The sequence below is a fragment of the Leucoraja erinacea genome, chromosome 19 (genome assembly GCF_028641065.1).
Source record: "Leucoraja erinacea ecotype New England chromosome 19, Leri_hhj_1, whole genome shotgun sequence".
NCBI classification, from domain to species: domain Eukaryota; kingdom Metazoa; phylum Chordata; class Chondrichthyes; order Rajiformes; family Rajidae; genus Leucoraja; species Leucoraja erinaceus.
In genome coordinates, this window is record NC_073395.1 from 21,214,659 (window position 1) to 21,231,145 (window position 16,487).

Sequence of the window (16,487 nt, forward strand, 5' to 3'; positions counted from 1 at the left end):
TTCCAGCACCCTTGGATCCAGAGCCTTTCTGGATTAGCCATTCTGGTGGATGAAAAACGCTCATGTCCTATGAGAGGAGTCCAACAGTACCAAAACGTTCCGTTTAGACCGCTGATGGGACCGGGATACCAGCCCACAAATTCAGCCCCGGAAGTCGGCTATAGTTCCAGAGCCACGGCTACAGGAGGCAATTTCGACCCGTCGATTGGTGTGGAAATGTGGAAGTCCTGATGAGGTCGAGATCGGCTGCCTCACCCTGCCTAGGCATCACATTTTCAAGGTTACTTCCAGGGCGGGCCGAATTTCAAGTGCGCTCCCGTAATTTTGTCAGGATTAAAGGAAGTGCCGGACCACCAGTTGCCGGAAAATTAATGGTGTAATCGACCTGTATTAGTAGGCGCCCGAGGTATTAAATCCCCTTGCAAAGAATAAGCTGGCGGGATTAAATGAAAACATTGCAAATGGTTACTTATCTTAAGAATTACATGCATAGTTCATAAGACTCACCCTCTGAGCTGCTTTCAATAGGTCACTACTTTGATGCTCATACATATCCAGCTGACGTTGCAATTCTAACTCTCTGTGATCCCATGCCAATAACCGCTCTTCATGGAACTGTAGGGAAAATGTCAAATTGCATAACGAAAATGAGTTGTCAATTTATGGAACAAACTTCCAAGGGAGATTATGAAGTGGAAACTACTGCTGAGACAGCAAGCTTTAGCCCAACAGTGTTGACACGCAGTTTGAGTGAGGAGTGAGACAAGGATTTGTCGAGCATGCAGAGAGGGATTTCTGCTGGATTCCAAATACTTATAATATTCTCAGCCAATTATTTTGGGCAGAGGATGGAAACAGTCGGTGATTCTAACTTACGGAAAATCTGACTTGCGTAAAGGTTCAGGGAACCTAACTTTACGTAAGCTAGGGAGTGCCTGTATTACATTTGTATCATAATTACTAAGATGGGTGAGGATACATCAGAAGGAACTAGTCCTTCGTATACCTTTGAATTCTTACGTTTGTCAAAGACTGATCAGATTCACCTTATTTTGCTGAACCATCTCCTCCTCCAGATCATTGATGGTGCCTTCCTGCTCAGTTATTATATTATTTAAGTATTTTATTTCTTCTTTTTGTTTATTTAGGCACCGATTTATTCGGAGATCTTGGAGACGGAGTTCTTCTATCTTATTGTGCCATTCCGTTACCTATTGAAAGGAAAGTGAAAGAGCAGCACAAAAGAATTTCAAAATAGTAAATTAGTAAAATTATGTGCAAAACCAATATAGGCGTTTTGCGCAGTGGTTATGTGGTTGAAAAGCAGCACGTAAATCAAAACCGTGTAAATTAAACATATCACACAACTACCATGACAACTGTAAAATTGAGCATGTTAAAGTATAAACAAGTAAATCAAGTAAATTGGTATTAAAGGAACAAATATGTTATTTCAAAGAAAGCATAAATGAAACAGGCATAAGGTGCCTGTAATTAGAAACTATCATGTGCCGATAAAAGATAGACACAAAATGCTGGAGTAACTCAGCGGGACAGGCAGCATCTCCGGAGAGAAGGAATGGGTGACGTTTCGGGCCGAGACCCTTCCTCAGACTTTGAAGAAGGGGGTCTCGACCCGAAACGTCACCCATTCCTTCTCTCCAGAGATGCTGCCTGTCCCGCTGAGTTACTCCAGCATTTTGTATCCACCTTAGATTTAAACCAGCATCTGAATTTCTTTCCTACACACATGTGCCGATAAAAAGTCCGTTTTCAAATTCAATTTTAGAATATTAAGTATATTACCAACACAAATAAATGCACTCAATTATCTGCAATTGATATAATTTCTTATAGGATTTAATCCCACATTGCTTTCTTCTGCTATATATTTCCGCCTTCAAACCTGAAGTATTTGCAAACTCGTCATATATTGAAGACTGCAAATGTAGTCACTCTACATTGGGGTAATTCCCCTCATTGTGGAACTGCTCTCATGCAGACTCCCCTGTCTGCATTTAGCTCATATATCTCTAAACCTCTCCTATCGTTGTGCCTGTCTAATTGTTTCTGAAACATTGCAATAGTACCTGCCTCAATTACGTCCTCCGGCAGCTTGTTCCTACACCCACCATCCTTTCTGTGAAAATGTTACCCCTCAAGTTACTATTAAATCTTTCCCCCCTCACCCTAAACCTACATCCTCTGGTACTTGATTCCCCTACTCTGGGCAAGAGACTCTGTGCGTCTACCTGATCTATTCCACTCATGATTTTGTACATAGGTTATTTATGCATGAAAACTTTTTGACCTTCTGGGCTCCCTTTGCATCCTTTAGCGTTCCGATCAGTTCCTCCAGTCCCTTCAGCTTCAGTCCCAGCTCCAACGCCTTGTTCTCTGCTGCCGCCCTTTCCTCTTGGGCATGTTTAACGTCCTGCATGATCTTCAGCTTGTCGTTCTGCAACTGCAGCATGGTCTTTGAGAATTTCTCCTGCTGTGCAAGGGGCAAGGCTCCGCTGAACTGCCTGCGCAGGGACTGCACGGTTTGCCTCAGATGCTTGGCCTTGTTCCGGCCTTCCATGCGGGCGTAGTACAGGGCCTGCTCGCGCTCGTCCAATTTCTGCTCCAGCCGCAGGTTGCAGACCTCCATCTTCTGCAGTTTGCTGACGTAGGCCTCCAGCTTACTCACCGCTGCGGTTTCACTCACCTGCAGCGCAACGATGTGTTGGTGCAGCGTTGCAATGAGAGCTTTCTCATCGGACTGCGCCTGAAAGTGAAGGAGACAGACGAGCAGTTACGGACAACCTGACGTTTCTGGCAAGTTTTAATCTATTTGCTTGGCCGGTTTGGTGCCCAGCTGGGTAATGATGATAATGAGGGGCAGCACGGTGGCACAGCAGTGTTGTGGTGCCAAAGCACCAGAGACTCGGGATCAATCCTGACTACGGGTGCTGTCTGTATGGAGTTTGTACGTTCTCCCCATGACCCGTGTGGGTTTTCTCCGGGTGCTCTGGTTTCCTCCCAAAAACGCACAGGTTTGTAGGGTAAATGGCTTTGGTAAAATTCTAAATTGTCCCTATTGTGTGTAGGTAGTGCTGGTCTGCAGGGATCACTGGTCAGCGTGGGCTGAAGGGCCTGTTTCCGCACTGTATCTCTAAATGAAACTACTCAAAATGTTAATTAAAGTGAAGCATTTTCTGCGAAGAAAGATAGTTAGCTTCTCATGTTCGTGACATACAATGTACAAAATTAAAGTTAGAGTGGGCCATTCTGCTCATCATTCATTCTCTGCTGTTCCATTTTTTTAAAATGATGTCTGATCTTCCCCTCCTATTATAATGATAGGATAAATCATTGTAAAAAAAAAAAATCTGGATATTGACTCAAATTTACATTCATTAAAAAGCAAGCAAGCAAAGGAAAACAGAGTAATTTAGGAAACATTTCCATCCGTATAATAAACTCAAAAGTAATTTGTTTTTGAAGATTTGCAACAGCCACATGAAATATTAATACAACGCAGATGAACAACTTCAATATTGTGCCTTTCTTAATGATTCACTCTACCTTTATCACAAAAATAAAGTGAGACAAAATCAGTCCTAACCTGGTAATCTAGCACTTGCTTTCTGAGGGCCTCGACCTCCTTCTCTCTGGATTGCTGACGAGCTTCTAAGGCTGCAACCTGCATTTTGGCGACATCTGAAACATCTCTCAACCTGCAGACAAAAATAAATTCCAGCAATGCAGTTAAAATTTCAAATAAAATATATCAGTGCAATTTAAATCTGCATTCTCTCAGCAAGGTTCACCATGGCCCGGTTCAGTAATTTGAATACTCAAGAGCGAATAAGGCTGCTGAAAGTGGTGGACAATGCCCGGTCCATCATGGGTACTGACCTCCCAACCATCAATGGGGTCTACAGGAAGCGCTGTCTCAATAGACAATAGACAATAGGTGCAGGAGGAGGCCATTCGGCCCTTCGAGCCAGCACCGCCATTCAATGTGATCATGGCTGATCATCCCCAATCAGTACCCCGTTCCTGCCTTCTCCCCATATCCCTTGACTGCACTTTTTTTAAGAGCTCTATCTAGCTCTCTCTTGAAAGCATCCAGAGAACCTGCCTCCACCACCCTCTGAGGCAGAGAATTCCACAGACTCACCACTCTCTGTGAGAAAAAGTGTTTCATCGTCTCCTTTCTAAATGGCTTACTCCTTATTCTTAAACTGTGGCCCCTGGTTCTGGTCTCCCCCAACATTGGGAACATGTTTCCTGTCTCTGGCGTGTCCAAGCCCTTAACAATCTGGGTCTCAACAATCTCAAAAGGGCATGTAATATAATCAAAGATCCACACTATCCTGACCAACTCTCATCTCGCTGCTAACATCGGGAAGAGGGTGCAGGAGTCTGAACCGTTACTTCCACCTTCAAGGGCAGTTTCTTCTGATCAACCATCTTGAACCACTCTGAATAACCCCAATCACAATACCACCTCAAGCAACAAACCACTATGGACTTTGAACTATCATGTTTGGTCAAAGTACTTTGGTTTTGCACTATCCTAGAATATCCTAGTTTATTTAGAATAACAGATAATTCACTATATATTTATTGCATCTAATGTGTCTGTAAAGCTACAGCTGATAAGAATTTAACTGTTCTGGATCATATTTGACGCACAACAAATAAGCATCTTGACCAGGCTTCAGTTAATTATGGGCAACTGTGCAGGTCCTGGGATGAATGAAATGTCTCGGGAAATTGGTGTTTTAAACAATTTCTCCTCCGATAGATTTCACACGCCCCCTGCTTCTGGCCTTCTTCACATATCCTCTCCTTTCAATTACTGGCAGTCACACTGACTGGGATGGGGGACACTTTACAAGGTGAATCTGAACATTAAGCTTTCTTTACAGCAGCACATTCTCCTTGTCGCAACTCTGGGTTTGTAGAGCATGAGAGTAAATGTTTTATCAATGGGACATTAAGGTAGGAGAAGGTCACAGCATGTGGTGTGCATGGGTTTGTACAGTATTATCTAAACAAGGTACATCAAATATTTGCAAACAATTGGAATAAAATAACTTGAGTTAGGAAATTAGGCCAACATACAAGATCATTAAAATCTCTTGGGAAGATACAGAAATAATTAAAAAGGCTAATATGTTGACCTTTACACAGCAACTATTCAGAGCTACACTTAGACCATAACTGTATATCTGTTTAGTTCTGGGAAGGGTATTTAGGGTTCAGAAGGAGACCTTTATAAATATACTAGAATTGGACATGACTCTTGGGTTATATTTCAATTACACTAGGAATTTACCCGTAATTCAGCTCTTGAAGGGTATTCAGTCAATGTTTTGAAGCTATTAGAACACAGACACAGCACAGCAACATGGCCCTTCAATCCTCAGTGACTGCACCGAACATGGTGCCAGGTCAAACTAATCTCCTCTGCCTGCATGAGATTCTTATCTCTCCATTCCCTCATAACCGTGCCTATCTAAAGCCTCTCAAACAGCATGATCATATCTGCTTTCACTGCCACCCTTAGGAACGTGTTCCAGGCCCCCACCACCCTGTTAAAAAAAAAGTTGCTTATATCCGTTAAACCTCTATCTTCTCAACTTAAAGCTATGCCCTCCAGTCTATGACATTTCCACCCAGTCTATTGAGAGAACTTTTAGAAAAGATAAAAAACCTATTTTCACTGACTGGTAAATGATGGTTAGGAACTAGACCTATAAGATATAACTGTACCTTTCAGATGTGTAATTTAGGAAGCACGCATGTTCATAAGTCATAGGAGCAGAATTAGGCCATTCGGCCCATCGAGTCTACTCCGAGTTTAATCATGGCTGATCTATCTTTCCCTCTCAACCTCATCCTCCACCTGCCTTCTCCTCATAACCCTTGACACTCTTGCCAATCAAGTATCTATGCATAATGACGGAACTCTATTCTGCAAAAAACAGATGATACTTAAACAACTATTCAGTTTAAACCTGGTACTAATAGATTTTTGATAATAAAGGCAATAAACCAAAGGCAGGCAATGTGGTGTTAAATCAACCATGATCTCTGAAAGATTTTGTTATGAGAGAGGGAATGTTGAATAAACAGTTACAAAACTAAATAATAATGTCCAAAAAACATCTTGCACCAAAAAAGACATGGACATCACTGTGAATTGTTAACGTACTTGGACACTTCAATTTTTAATTCGGATTCGCTTTTCTCCAGCTCACTAATGCGCCTTCTCTCCATGTCGCTCACTGCTTTGCTCACACTGCTTGTTAGCTCATCTCGCAGGTCCTGTTCAACTTTCTGAGCTTCCAGATTTATCTTGGTTACCTAAAAATAGAAACACAGAAATTATAAAAGTAGAAACAAGGAACCGCAGATGCTGGTTTACCAAGGAAAGACACAAAGTGCTGGAGTAACTCATCGGGTCAGGCAGCATCCCTGGACAACATTGATTAGTGACGTTTCGGGTCAGGACCCTATTATTCTGGATAGTCTGAAGAAGGGTCCCGACCCGAAACGTCACCTATGCATGTTCTCTGGGGATTCTGCTTGACTCGCTGAGTTACTCCAGCATTTTGTGTCAGAAAGTAATAAAGGTTGACAAATGCAACAAAATACTGCAAAACGGACTGATGGATTCATTGAAAATAACTAAATAAGAAGTGAAGATCAACACAAAGTGCTGAAGTAACTCAGTGGGTCAGGCAGCATCGCTGGAGAAAAAGGATGGGTGACGTTTCAGGTCAGGTCCTTTCATCAGAAAAGATGATATTTTTCTTATCGAATGATATATCACGCATGCATCTAATCACACACATCATTCCCATACACACACACACATACCTCAGAGAATTTTGTCTCCAGTTCTGAGTTGCGTTCTTCAACTTGTTTTAGTGTGCTCCGTATATGTTCATACATTCTCTGAGCATGTTCTGCTCTTTGCCGCTCATTTAGCTCCTTCATTTCCAACATTGTTATTTTCTTGGAGATTGACACAATTTCAGAGTTGGTAATTGCTTTAGATGCTTTGTCCATAGCAGTAGTATCACCTAAAATAAAAAAGAAAATGTAACTGCCCCAGCCTGAAGAAGGGTCCCGACTCAAAATGTTAACTATCTATTTTCTACAGAGATGCAGTCTAATTCGCTGAGTTATGTCTATCTTTGGTACAAACCAGCATCTGCAGTTCCTGCTTATTATACTGTAACTGCGTGCGCAGGTTTAAACTGCGTATGCCCCCGAATAGAGAAAATCCCAAAATACGTTTTCTCTGGAACGTCAGAGGTTGTGGGGTGACCTGATAGAAATATGTAATATATTGTGAGAGTCCAAGGAAGGGTAGACAGATAGATTTTTTTTCTCCCAGGGTGGAAACATCAAAAGCTATAGGGCATAGCTTCAAGGTGAGTGGGGCAAAGTTTAAAGAAGATGTGCAGGGCTAGTTTATTTTCCTACACAGAGTGGTGGGTGCCTGGTACGTGCTGCCAGAAGTGGTGGTCGGAGGCAGATACAATAGTGGCATTTAAGAGGCTTTTAAATGGGAACATTGATATGGAGGGAATGGAGGGATAATGGATCATGTGCAGACAGAGAAAATTTGTTTCACTTGGCAGCATGTTAGGCACAGATATTGTGGGGCGAAGGGCCAGTTCGTGAGCTGTACTATTCTATGTTTAAACAACATTTTCATCATCAGGACAGAGACAGCTTTGTCAGGGAAATTAGGATTGAATAATAATTCCTGGCCTTGCCACTGATGCCCACATCCATGCATGTGTGCAATGTGACGCATAAAACCGTATTGTATTGTATTGTTTTGTTGAGTTTATTTTGCCTTTTATCGGAAATATGTGACTTCCAGTCACCAACACTGCTGTAAGTGGAACCAAGGTCTTCCATGACATCAAGACTATGAAAATTGGTGTTGAGAGGATGTTTCCACTAGTGCGAGAGTCTAGGACCAGAGGGCACAGGCTCAGAATAAAAGGACATATCTTTAGAAAGGAGATGAGGAGGAATTTCTTTAGCTAGAGAGTGGCGAACCTGTGGAATTAATTGCCACAGATGGCTGTAGAGGCCAAGTGTTTGAGTAGTTTTTAAAGCAAAGATTGACAGGTTCTTGATTAATAAAGGAGTCAAAGGTTATGGGGAGAAGGCTGGAGAATGGGGTTGAGAGAGAGAACAGCCATGGTTGAATGGCAGAGTAGACGATGTGCCGAATGGCCTAATTCTGCTCCAATGATCTTATGAAATGTTGAATGTAAATGGTATTAACTAGTTGACCAGATTTTTCAGCTGCTGCTAAGCTCCGAAACACCTGGTATATCGGTGTTTTCTTTCATTTCTAAAAAGCTCATAGATTGAACCTAACAGGAACTTTGGAGACATAAGGAACTGCAAATGCTGGTTTACAAAAAAAGACACAAAGTGCAGGAGTAACTTAGTCAGGGTCGGGTCGGGACCTTCTTCAGTCTGATTTTGGTGGGGGGAGCAGAAAGAAAGCTAGAAGAGAGAAGGGGCAGGACAAAGCCTGGTGAAACATAGATGGATACTGGTGAGGGGGGCGTTTGATAGGCAGATGGTTGGATCAGTCTGAAGAAGGGTCCCGATCCAAGACGTCACCTATCCATATTCTTCATAGATGATGCCTGACCACGAGTTATTCCAGCACTTTGTGATTTTTTTTTCTATTATATTCACTCCCATTGGCCCATGTCTCAGGGATGACTTTGAAAAATCATAATCAATGTCTTGCAGAATATTAAAACACAAAACATACACTTAAACAATAATACACTATGACACCAGTATATATAATTAATTATTTAAGTACTTTGGATCCATAACAACCTCATGCCACTTGCCTAGTTTATCCATCTGCTCCCAGGCTTGCTCCAGTGTGTGCAGCTTTTCCTTTGTAATTTCCAGCTCTTTGTTTAAGTCAGTCATCTGTTCGTGCAAGATGGTATTTTCACTCTTCAAGAAGACAGAACAAGCAATAGATTACAAAATGCCTCTGATTTAACTTCCCAGCTCCAATTATACCTAGTATCTCTGCCTCTTAATCATGTGGAGCCCTCAGTCTGTGTTGACAATTTAAAAAAAAAGTTGTTTTTTTAAAGGCATGGAGTTGTATTTTTTTTATTGGATCATGATCCTGCGGTAAGTATGAGAGTTGGCGCCTGGAGTTGCCGCCTGGCCTCAGCCCTGTAGAGGTCAGCTCACCAGACTACTACGGTACCTCCCTTGTCGGCAGGTTTGATGATAGTTGGGATTATTGCAAAGTGAGCGGAGGGCTGTGTTCCGAGAGGGTGAGGTTAGAGTAGATAAGGGGAGTCAAAAAGTTAAGACGGTTGATGTCCTGCCAGCAGTTAGAAATGAAAAGGTTTGTTATGGGCCAGGGACTTGAGAAGGTATGGCTCTGGGGTAAGTATGAGGAAGGGCAAGTCTGAAGAAGGGTTCCGACCCGAAACATCACCCATTTGTTTTCTTCAGATGTTGCCTGACCGGCTGGGTTGCTCCAACATTTTGTGTCTATCATGATTATTTAAAGTTGTCACTAATTAGTTCTTTAAAAGGCCATGAAAGTATATGAAAACTGGCAAAAAGTAAGAGAGGATGGTAAATATATGCATTAGATCGTTTGTATCAATGAAGAAACAGAGCGTATGTTTTGGGTGATTCAACATTTCGATTGGGGCATTTTCTGGATTTCCAGTAATAATGCTCTTTAATTTTTAACTATATGTAATGTTTTTTTTAAATTGGCCCAGCATTAAAGGCAATAATCTTCCCCGAAAAATAAAATCAACCCGTGCAGAACAGTTTAGTTTCCCCAACATCGGCTATTCTTTAACCAAAATAGTTCCAACAATTTTAAAAGCCACCAAGAAATCCTTCCAAATACAAATTAATGGAATGGACAATCTGGTCACAAGGTATATTTTCAATATGTGAAAATTATCATCAAAAGCATAAAGATAGACATAAAGTGTTGGGGTAACTCAACGGGTCAGGCAGCATCTCTGGAGATAAAGGAAGGGCGACATTTCAGGTCGGGACCCCTCTTCACCAGTGACCCAGTGGGAACTGGAGGTAAAAAATGGCCCGAACAAAGCTAGGCCAACAAGAGATGGCCAAGGAAGGGTGGAGACCGTAATGCCCCATGGTTGGCTAGGGAAGAGGCAATAACGAAGGGATACAAGGATGTGAACAGTGGTACTAGTAGGATGACTAGGGTGGGGGAGGGGAAAAGAGGGAATGTAGGAATTACCTGAAATTAGACAACTCAACGTTCATACTGTTGGGTTATAAGCTTGCCAAGCAAAATATGAGGTGCTGTTCCTCCAACTGGCGTGTAGCCTCACTCTGACAGTGGAAGAGGCCCAGGACAGAAAGGTCAGTGTGGGAATGGGAAGGGGAGTTAAAATGTTTGGAGACCGGGAGATCGCATAGGCCAAGGCGGATTGAGCCTAAACGTTCAGCGAAAAGATCTGCACTTGGTTTGGCGATATATAGGAACCCACACCGGGAACAACAGATACAGCAGATTAATACTTAATCTACATCAACAGCATTTTTTCTATTTCATCGTTCACTTAACCTGATTACACTGGAGAAACAACAGTACAAACAATTACTCCCATTGCAATAAAATAAATGACTATTACTATAAATTACTATGTTACTTTTAGTTGCCTACCTCCAAATGCTCGAGATTGGTGGTTTTCTGGACTAATAGGTTGTCTTTTTGCAACAGATCCCTGTATTTAGCTGTGAGCTCATTATATTGCTTGTTAGCTCGTTCCAAATCTGCTAAGGGTGCACTATCATCCAAAGCTTTTTGCAAAGCAGCAATTTTAAAACCAGCCATTTCCTACAAATAGATTCAAAGAAACCAGATACATACATTAAATAATACAGTTTAAAAAGAGACACTGGTATGCATGAACTCAGCTCAATGTTAAGTTGGTAACGCAATGGTACAGAAGATCTGTCAGAGTTCCGGTGGCCAATTTCGATTCTGACCTCTGGTGCTGTCTGCGTGGAGTTTGCACATTCTCCCTGTGTCTGAGTGGATTTGCCCTGGTGCTCTGGTTTCCTGTCACATCCCAAGGGTGAACTGTTTATTGTTAACTGGCTACTGTAAACGGCCTGTAGTGTAGATGGATGGGAGGAGAATAAGGGGTATAAATTGTGAGAGTGGGTTACAGGAGTCAATTTGGGCAACCATGGTAAGTGCACGATGGGGCACAAAATTTAAACTGGACACGAACACAAGTGCGGGAGGATTTTCAGGATCACTGCTGACCAGGTGCAGCTTTCAACTTTTGCTTTGGACCTGGCAAAAGTTTTTCCATGCAACTGTTTAAATTACTTCTACATTTTTTTGTTCCTTGGAGCTTAATGATTTGCACGAGTCTAAAAGTGTTACACAGAGTCAGCAGGTAGTTACTCCATTAAATGAAAGGGCATTAATGTTGTTATGCTTTTGGATTGCAAAGATTTGTTTATTTAGAGTTAAGGAGTCACGTTGCATGGAAACAGGATCTTCGGCCCAACTGGTCCATGCCGACCAAGCTGCCCATCTCAGTTCACTCGTGTGGGGTGCATTTCCCTCCAAACATTTCTTATCCGTGTACCTGTCCAAATGTTCCTGCCTCAACTACTTTCTGAATGGTGAAGCATCTTCATGGAGTCCTTTTAAAAAATAATGTTCCACTATTATAAAACAGATAGATTAAATTAGCCGAGATTGGAAAATAGATGTATTTGTGTGCTCATGTTCCTGTGAAATAAAGTAATTTATACATTCAGATCCAGCCTCGCCCTGGATAGCCACAACTTTAGGAAAATGGAATAAATCCAATCATGAATAAATGAAGGTCTGGATTACTTGAGTTTAGTTTATTGTCAGGTGCAGTGAAAAGCTTTTGTTGTGTGCTAACCAACCAGCGGAAAGGTAACTCATGACTACAATCAAGCCATCCACAGTTCACAGGATGATTAAAATATTATACTTCAATGTGCAAAGATACGCTAAGATATGAAGGGCATTGTGAACCAACATTAAAAGTACTTGAGTAAAACACAAAGTGCTGGAGAAAGTCAAACAGTCAGGCAGCATCTGTGAAGGAAAGGGATCGTTGATGTTTCAGGTCGGGGACCTTTTTCAGACGACAGATGCACAGTTGCTGCCTGACCCGCTGAGTTTCTCCGGCACTTTGTGTTTTGTTCATGACTCCAGCATCTACAGTTCCTCGTGTCTCCATTCAAATGCACTTCTTGAAAGAGCAATTAGTAAGAAAAATCTCAGAAGGTAGGAATGGTAGAACTGAATGTTTAAAACTAAGCTTGTTGCTTGTTAATTATTAGTTTAGTTTAGTTTAGAGATACAATGTCGGAACAGGCCCATCACCCCATCGATCCGTGGTGACCACCGACTACCCGTATATTACACACCAGGGACAATTTTACGGAAGCCAATTAACCTACAAATCTGCACATCCATGGAGTGTGGCAGGAAACCAGCGTAAACCCACACGCAGGGAAAATGTTCAAACTGTTTCAACCTGGGTCTCTGGCGCTGAGGCAGCAATACATGCTGTGATTTTACGTTGAAAAGATATCTTGCCTTGAATCTCTGCAGGTATCCAATTCTTTCACTAACAGCTACTTCCATCTCTATTACTTCGTTCTTGAGCTTGTTATTTTCTTTTCTCAGGTGCTGTTCCATTTCCAGCAGGGTTGTGTAGCGCCTTGTCAAAGCGTTCTCATTAACCCACAAAACGGTTACCTTGCTGGTAATTCCCGATATTTTTTTCTTGATTTCATCGGGATCCATCTGAAGCGTTTCCAATAGGTGCTAATTCAAAAGTGGGGAACAGTACAAATTATGTCATCTAAACGGAAATATAACATTAAGAATAATTATTGTGCATCAGCCCCTATTAGGGCACGGGTCACACATCATGCAGCAGTATGGAAAGGTACCAGGGTTCCCACACATTAGGGACCCACCATCATTCCCAGGGTGTCTGGTGCATGTTATTTATCTTATGCAGGCCATATATATTATTAAAATTACAATTAAAACACAAAGTACGTGCTATAACTCCAGGAAAAGTGCTCAACTAAGAAAACCAAGCCCAAAGCCAAAGTATTATCTAACTATCTAACTAATTATATTACTTACAATAAATAACTGTATGCAAAAACAGCTACCTACATATTAACTAGCTCTTAAAATAAAAAACGAATCCTGTAATATCATTAGTATTATCAAGTGGGCCCCTCCCTTCACTGGTGTTTCCACTTCCTCCCTCTAATTACACTTGGCACCAGATTACTAACTAAGATATCAGTCTGAAGAAGGGTTTCGGCCCGAAACGTCGCCTATTTCCTTCGCTCCATAGATGCTGCTGCACCCGCTGAGTTTCTCCAGCAATTTTGTGTACTAACTAAGATATCCTTGCTCTCTGATAATTGCAACTCTAACCTCGCCTTAGCACACATTGGGGACCCACCATCATTTTCAGGCTGTCTGATTCAAGTTATTTATCTTATGCAGGTCATATATTTTATAACCAGCTCTACTACATATTTTAATATTCACTGCTCTGGTAACAGAAATCATAATATTACACATATATAGACTCAAATTATTTCACGGACTACCAATCTACTTGCAAAAAATTCTACACTCATTTCAAACTTTCTTAACTTGACTTTAAAAAAATATATTGAATGGCGGAGTAGCCTTGATGGGCCGAATGGCCTATTTCTGCTCCTATCACTTATGAAAACTTTAGTTTATTTTTTGCATTTCTGCAAAGATAGCCATATTTTTGTCATTATAATTCATTGAGGTGACAATCTGCTATTAATTGTGGAGAATACTCAACTGGTTGTGAGGGGACACACCTCAAAATTTAATAACCTAGACCTACATTTACATGACATTTAGCATCAAAGGGTTATGGAGTGAAGGCAGGAGACTGGGGTTGAGAGGAAAAGATAGATCAGCCATGATTGAATGGCGGAGTAGACTCGATGGGCCGAATGGCCATATTCTGTTCATAGAACTTATGAACACATTCAGAGCATTCCGTCTGCAGTACATTGTAATTACCATTCCTGTCACACCATTAACAAGTGCCCGAGTCTCTGTCACCACAGTTTTTGTGGAAGAATGTCTACTAATTTCATTCAAATGGCTGGCTCTAAATCTGAGGAGATGCCTTGACATTCAGGCAGCCCCACAACTGTCTATCCCTTCTAAACCAAGTATACTGTTTCTCTTTATCTACCCCATCAAATCCCTCAATCATTTAAAACATCGTTGTGGAGGCAAGGTGGCACAGCGGTAGAGTTGCTACTTTACAGAGCCAGAGACCCGGGTGCGATCCCGACCGGGTGCTGTTTGTATGTACTTTCTACATTCTACCTGTGACCACGTGAGTTTTCTCCAGGTGCTCCAGTTTTCTCCTACATGCCAAAGACATACTGGTTTATAGGTTAATTGGCTTCGGTAAAAATTGTAAACTGTCCCTAGTGTGTAGGATAATGCTAATGTACAGGGATCACTGGTCGGCCCAGACTCGGTACTGAGGGGCCTGTTTCCAAGCTGTATCTCGAAACTAAACTAAAGTTAAATCTTAGGTACACAAAAATGCTGGAGAAACTCAGCGGGTGCAGCAGCATCTATGGAGCGAAGGAAATAGGTGACGTTTCGGGCCAAAACCCTTTTCAGTTAAATCTTCATTGGCTCATCACCCAACACCCTACGTTCAAGAGAATGGAAGTCAGGTTTTTAATTAAATATTTTATGACCAGAAAAAAAGCCCAAAATGCTGGAGGAATCCAACAGACCAAGCAACATCTGTGAAAGGAAATAGACAGAGAACATTTCATGTTCGGCCCCTTATTCAGACTTTCCTCCACAGATGTTGCCTGGCCTGCTATGTTTCTCTAGCAATTTGTTTTCTGCCCAAGTATACAAAATAAAACTCTGACCTGTGCTGTGTACAAATAAGGCAAGTTATCTTCTCTTTAGTTTACTCGAGACATTTCATTTACTTTTTAAATTAACTGTGCATTGACTTATAGTAGTTGAAGTAACACTTACATTATACTCTTCAATTTTTATACGATCTTGATCCTTTGAATCTTCAAACTTTTTATTTTCCTCTTCAATTCTTTCCATATCTTTCTGCCAGGATTCCCTTTCACTGTATATAACAATAGTTTAGTTTATTATTATCACGTGTACCGAGGTTCAGTGAAAAGCTTTTTTGCTGCGTGCAATCCAGTCAGCAAAGATATACGTGATTACAAAGAAGCTGTCCACAGTTTACAGATACTGTACAGGATAAAGAGAATAATCAATCATAAAAAGCAATCATTATTTTCAGACAATTTTTTACACTAATGGAAATCTCTGCTCCAGCTTCAGTTCCTAGAGGGTGTGTGTGGCCTTTGCTGTCTTGGTGCTGTTTCCTTCTCAGCCTTCATAATTAATTTGGCTTCAAAGTTTTGGAACTTTTTAACAACTCTACCATTCTTCTTTGCATACTCTCGCTGGCTTCCAGAACAGCAACCAAGTCCGGCATCCCAGGCTGTGACACTTGGAGCGATTGGTGAAAGCCTGGCGAAGTAATCCGGAATAACCGGTGGAAAAGCTTGTCTGGGTGGGATTCCCTAGCATGTTGTGGTGTAGCCTTCAGGCCTCATCCCTGAACAAGTTGCCAGTGAAAATTAATATAGGCAGAGGGACAATGCTACGAGCAGCTGTCATAGAAGGGACATCGACAGAATAAATTCATCAACCTCATTATCTTTAATAAATCTGTGAATGGGATTTTAAATATAATAGTAGAGCAACATTTTTTTTTTTAAACACAAAGTGTGGAGTAACTTAGCCCAACCTACACCCACTAGGGACAATTTTTACATTTACCAAGCCAATTAACCTACAAACCTGTACGTCTTTGGACCATGGGAGGAAACCAAAGATCTCAGAGAAACCCCACGCAGATCACGGGGAGAACGGACAAACTCCGTACAGACAGCACCCGTAGTTAGAATCGAGCCCGGGTGCATTCGCTGTAAGGCAGCAACTCTACCGCTGCGCCACCGTGATCGCCCTTTGTAGTGGTACCTGACCCAAAGCGCTGGAGTAACTCAGTGGGACAGACAGAATCGCTGGACAGAGGGACAGGTGACATTTGGGGCGCCTCCTGCACTTTGTGTCTTTCTTTGTAAACTAGCATCCACAGCACCTAGGATCACAAATATTTTAAAAGTATTTTAATTACATAATAATCATCATTGCAAATTCTAGATTTTATTGGTGGTTTTTGAAGACCACATTTTAATTAAAATAATTAAGTATTCTACCAATTTTGTATTGTGTAAATAATCAAGCCTACTTCAAGATAAAGTTAATGACAGGC

At 41.5% G+C, this 16,487-nt stretch overlaps 1 protein-coding gene across 1 annotated transcript in view; it reads right to left on the reverse strand.

Annotated features, from left to right (window-relative positions):
- Positions 1-16,487, reverse strand: part of cep290 (centrosomal protein 290) — an 80,880-nt gene that overhangs the window by 32,523 nt on the left and 31,870 nt on the right. Inside the window, 10 exon segments of the mRNA XM_055650600.1 lie at positions 508-615; positions 1,047-1,211; positions 2,312-2,767; positions 3,608-3,719; positions 6,209-6,360; positions 6,877-7,082; positions 8,898-9,009; positions 10,736-10,909; positions 12,668-12,898; positions 15,161-15,263. Coding sequence (XP_055506575.1) covers positions 508-615; positions 1,047-1,211; positions 2,312-2,767; positions 3,608-3,719; positions 6,209-6,360; positions 6,877-7,082; positions 8,898-9,009; positions 10,736-10,909; positions 12,668-12,898; positions 15,161-15,263 — 1,819 coding nt within the window.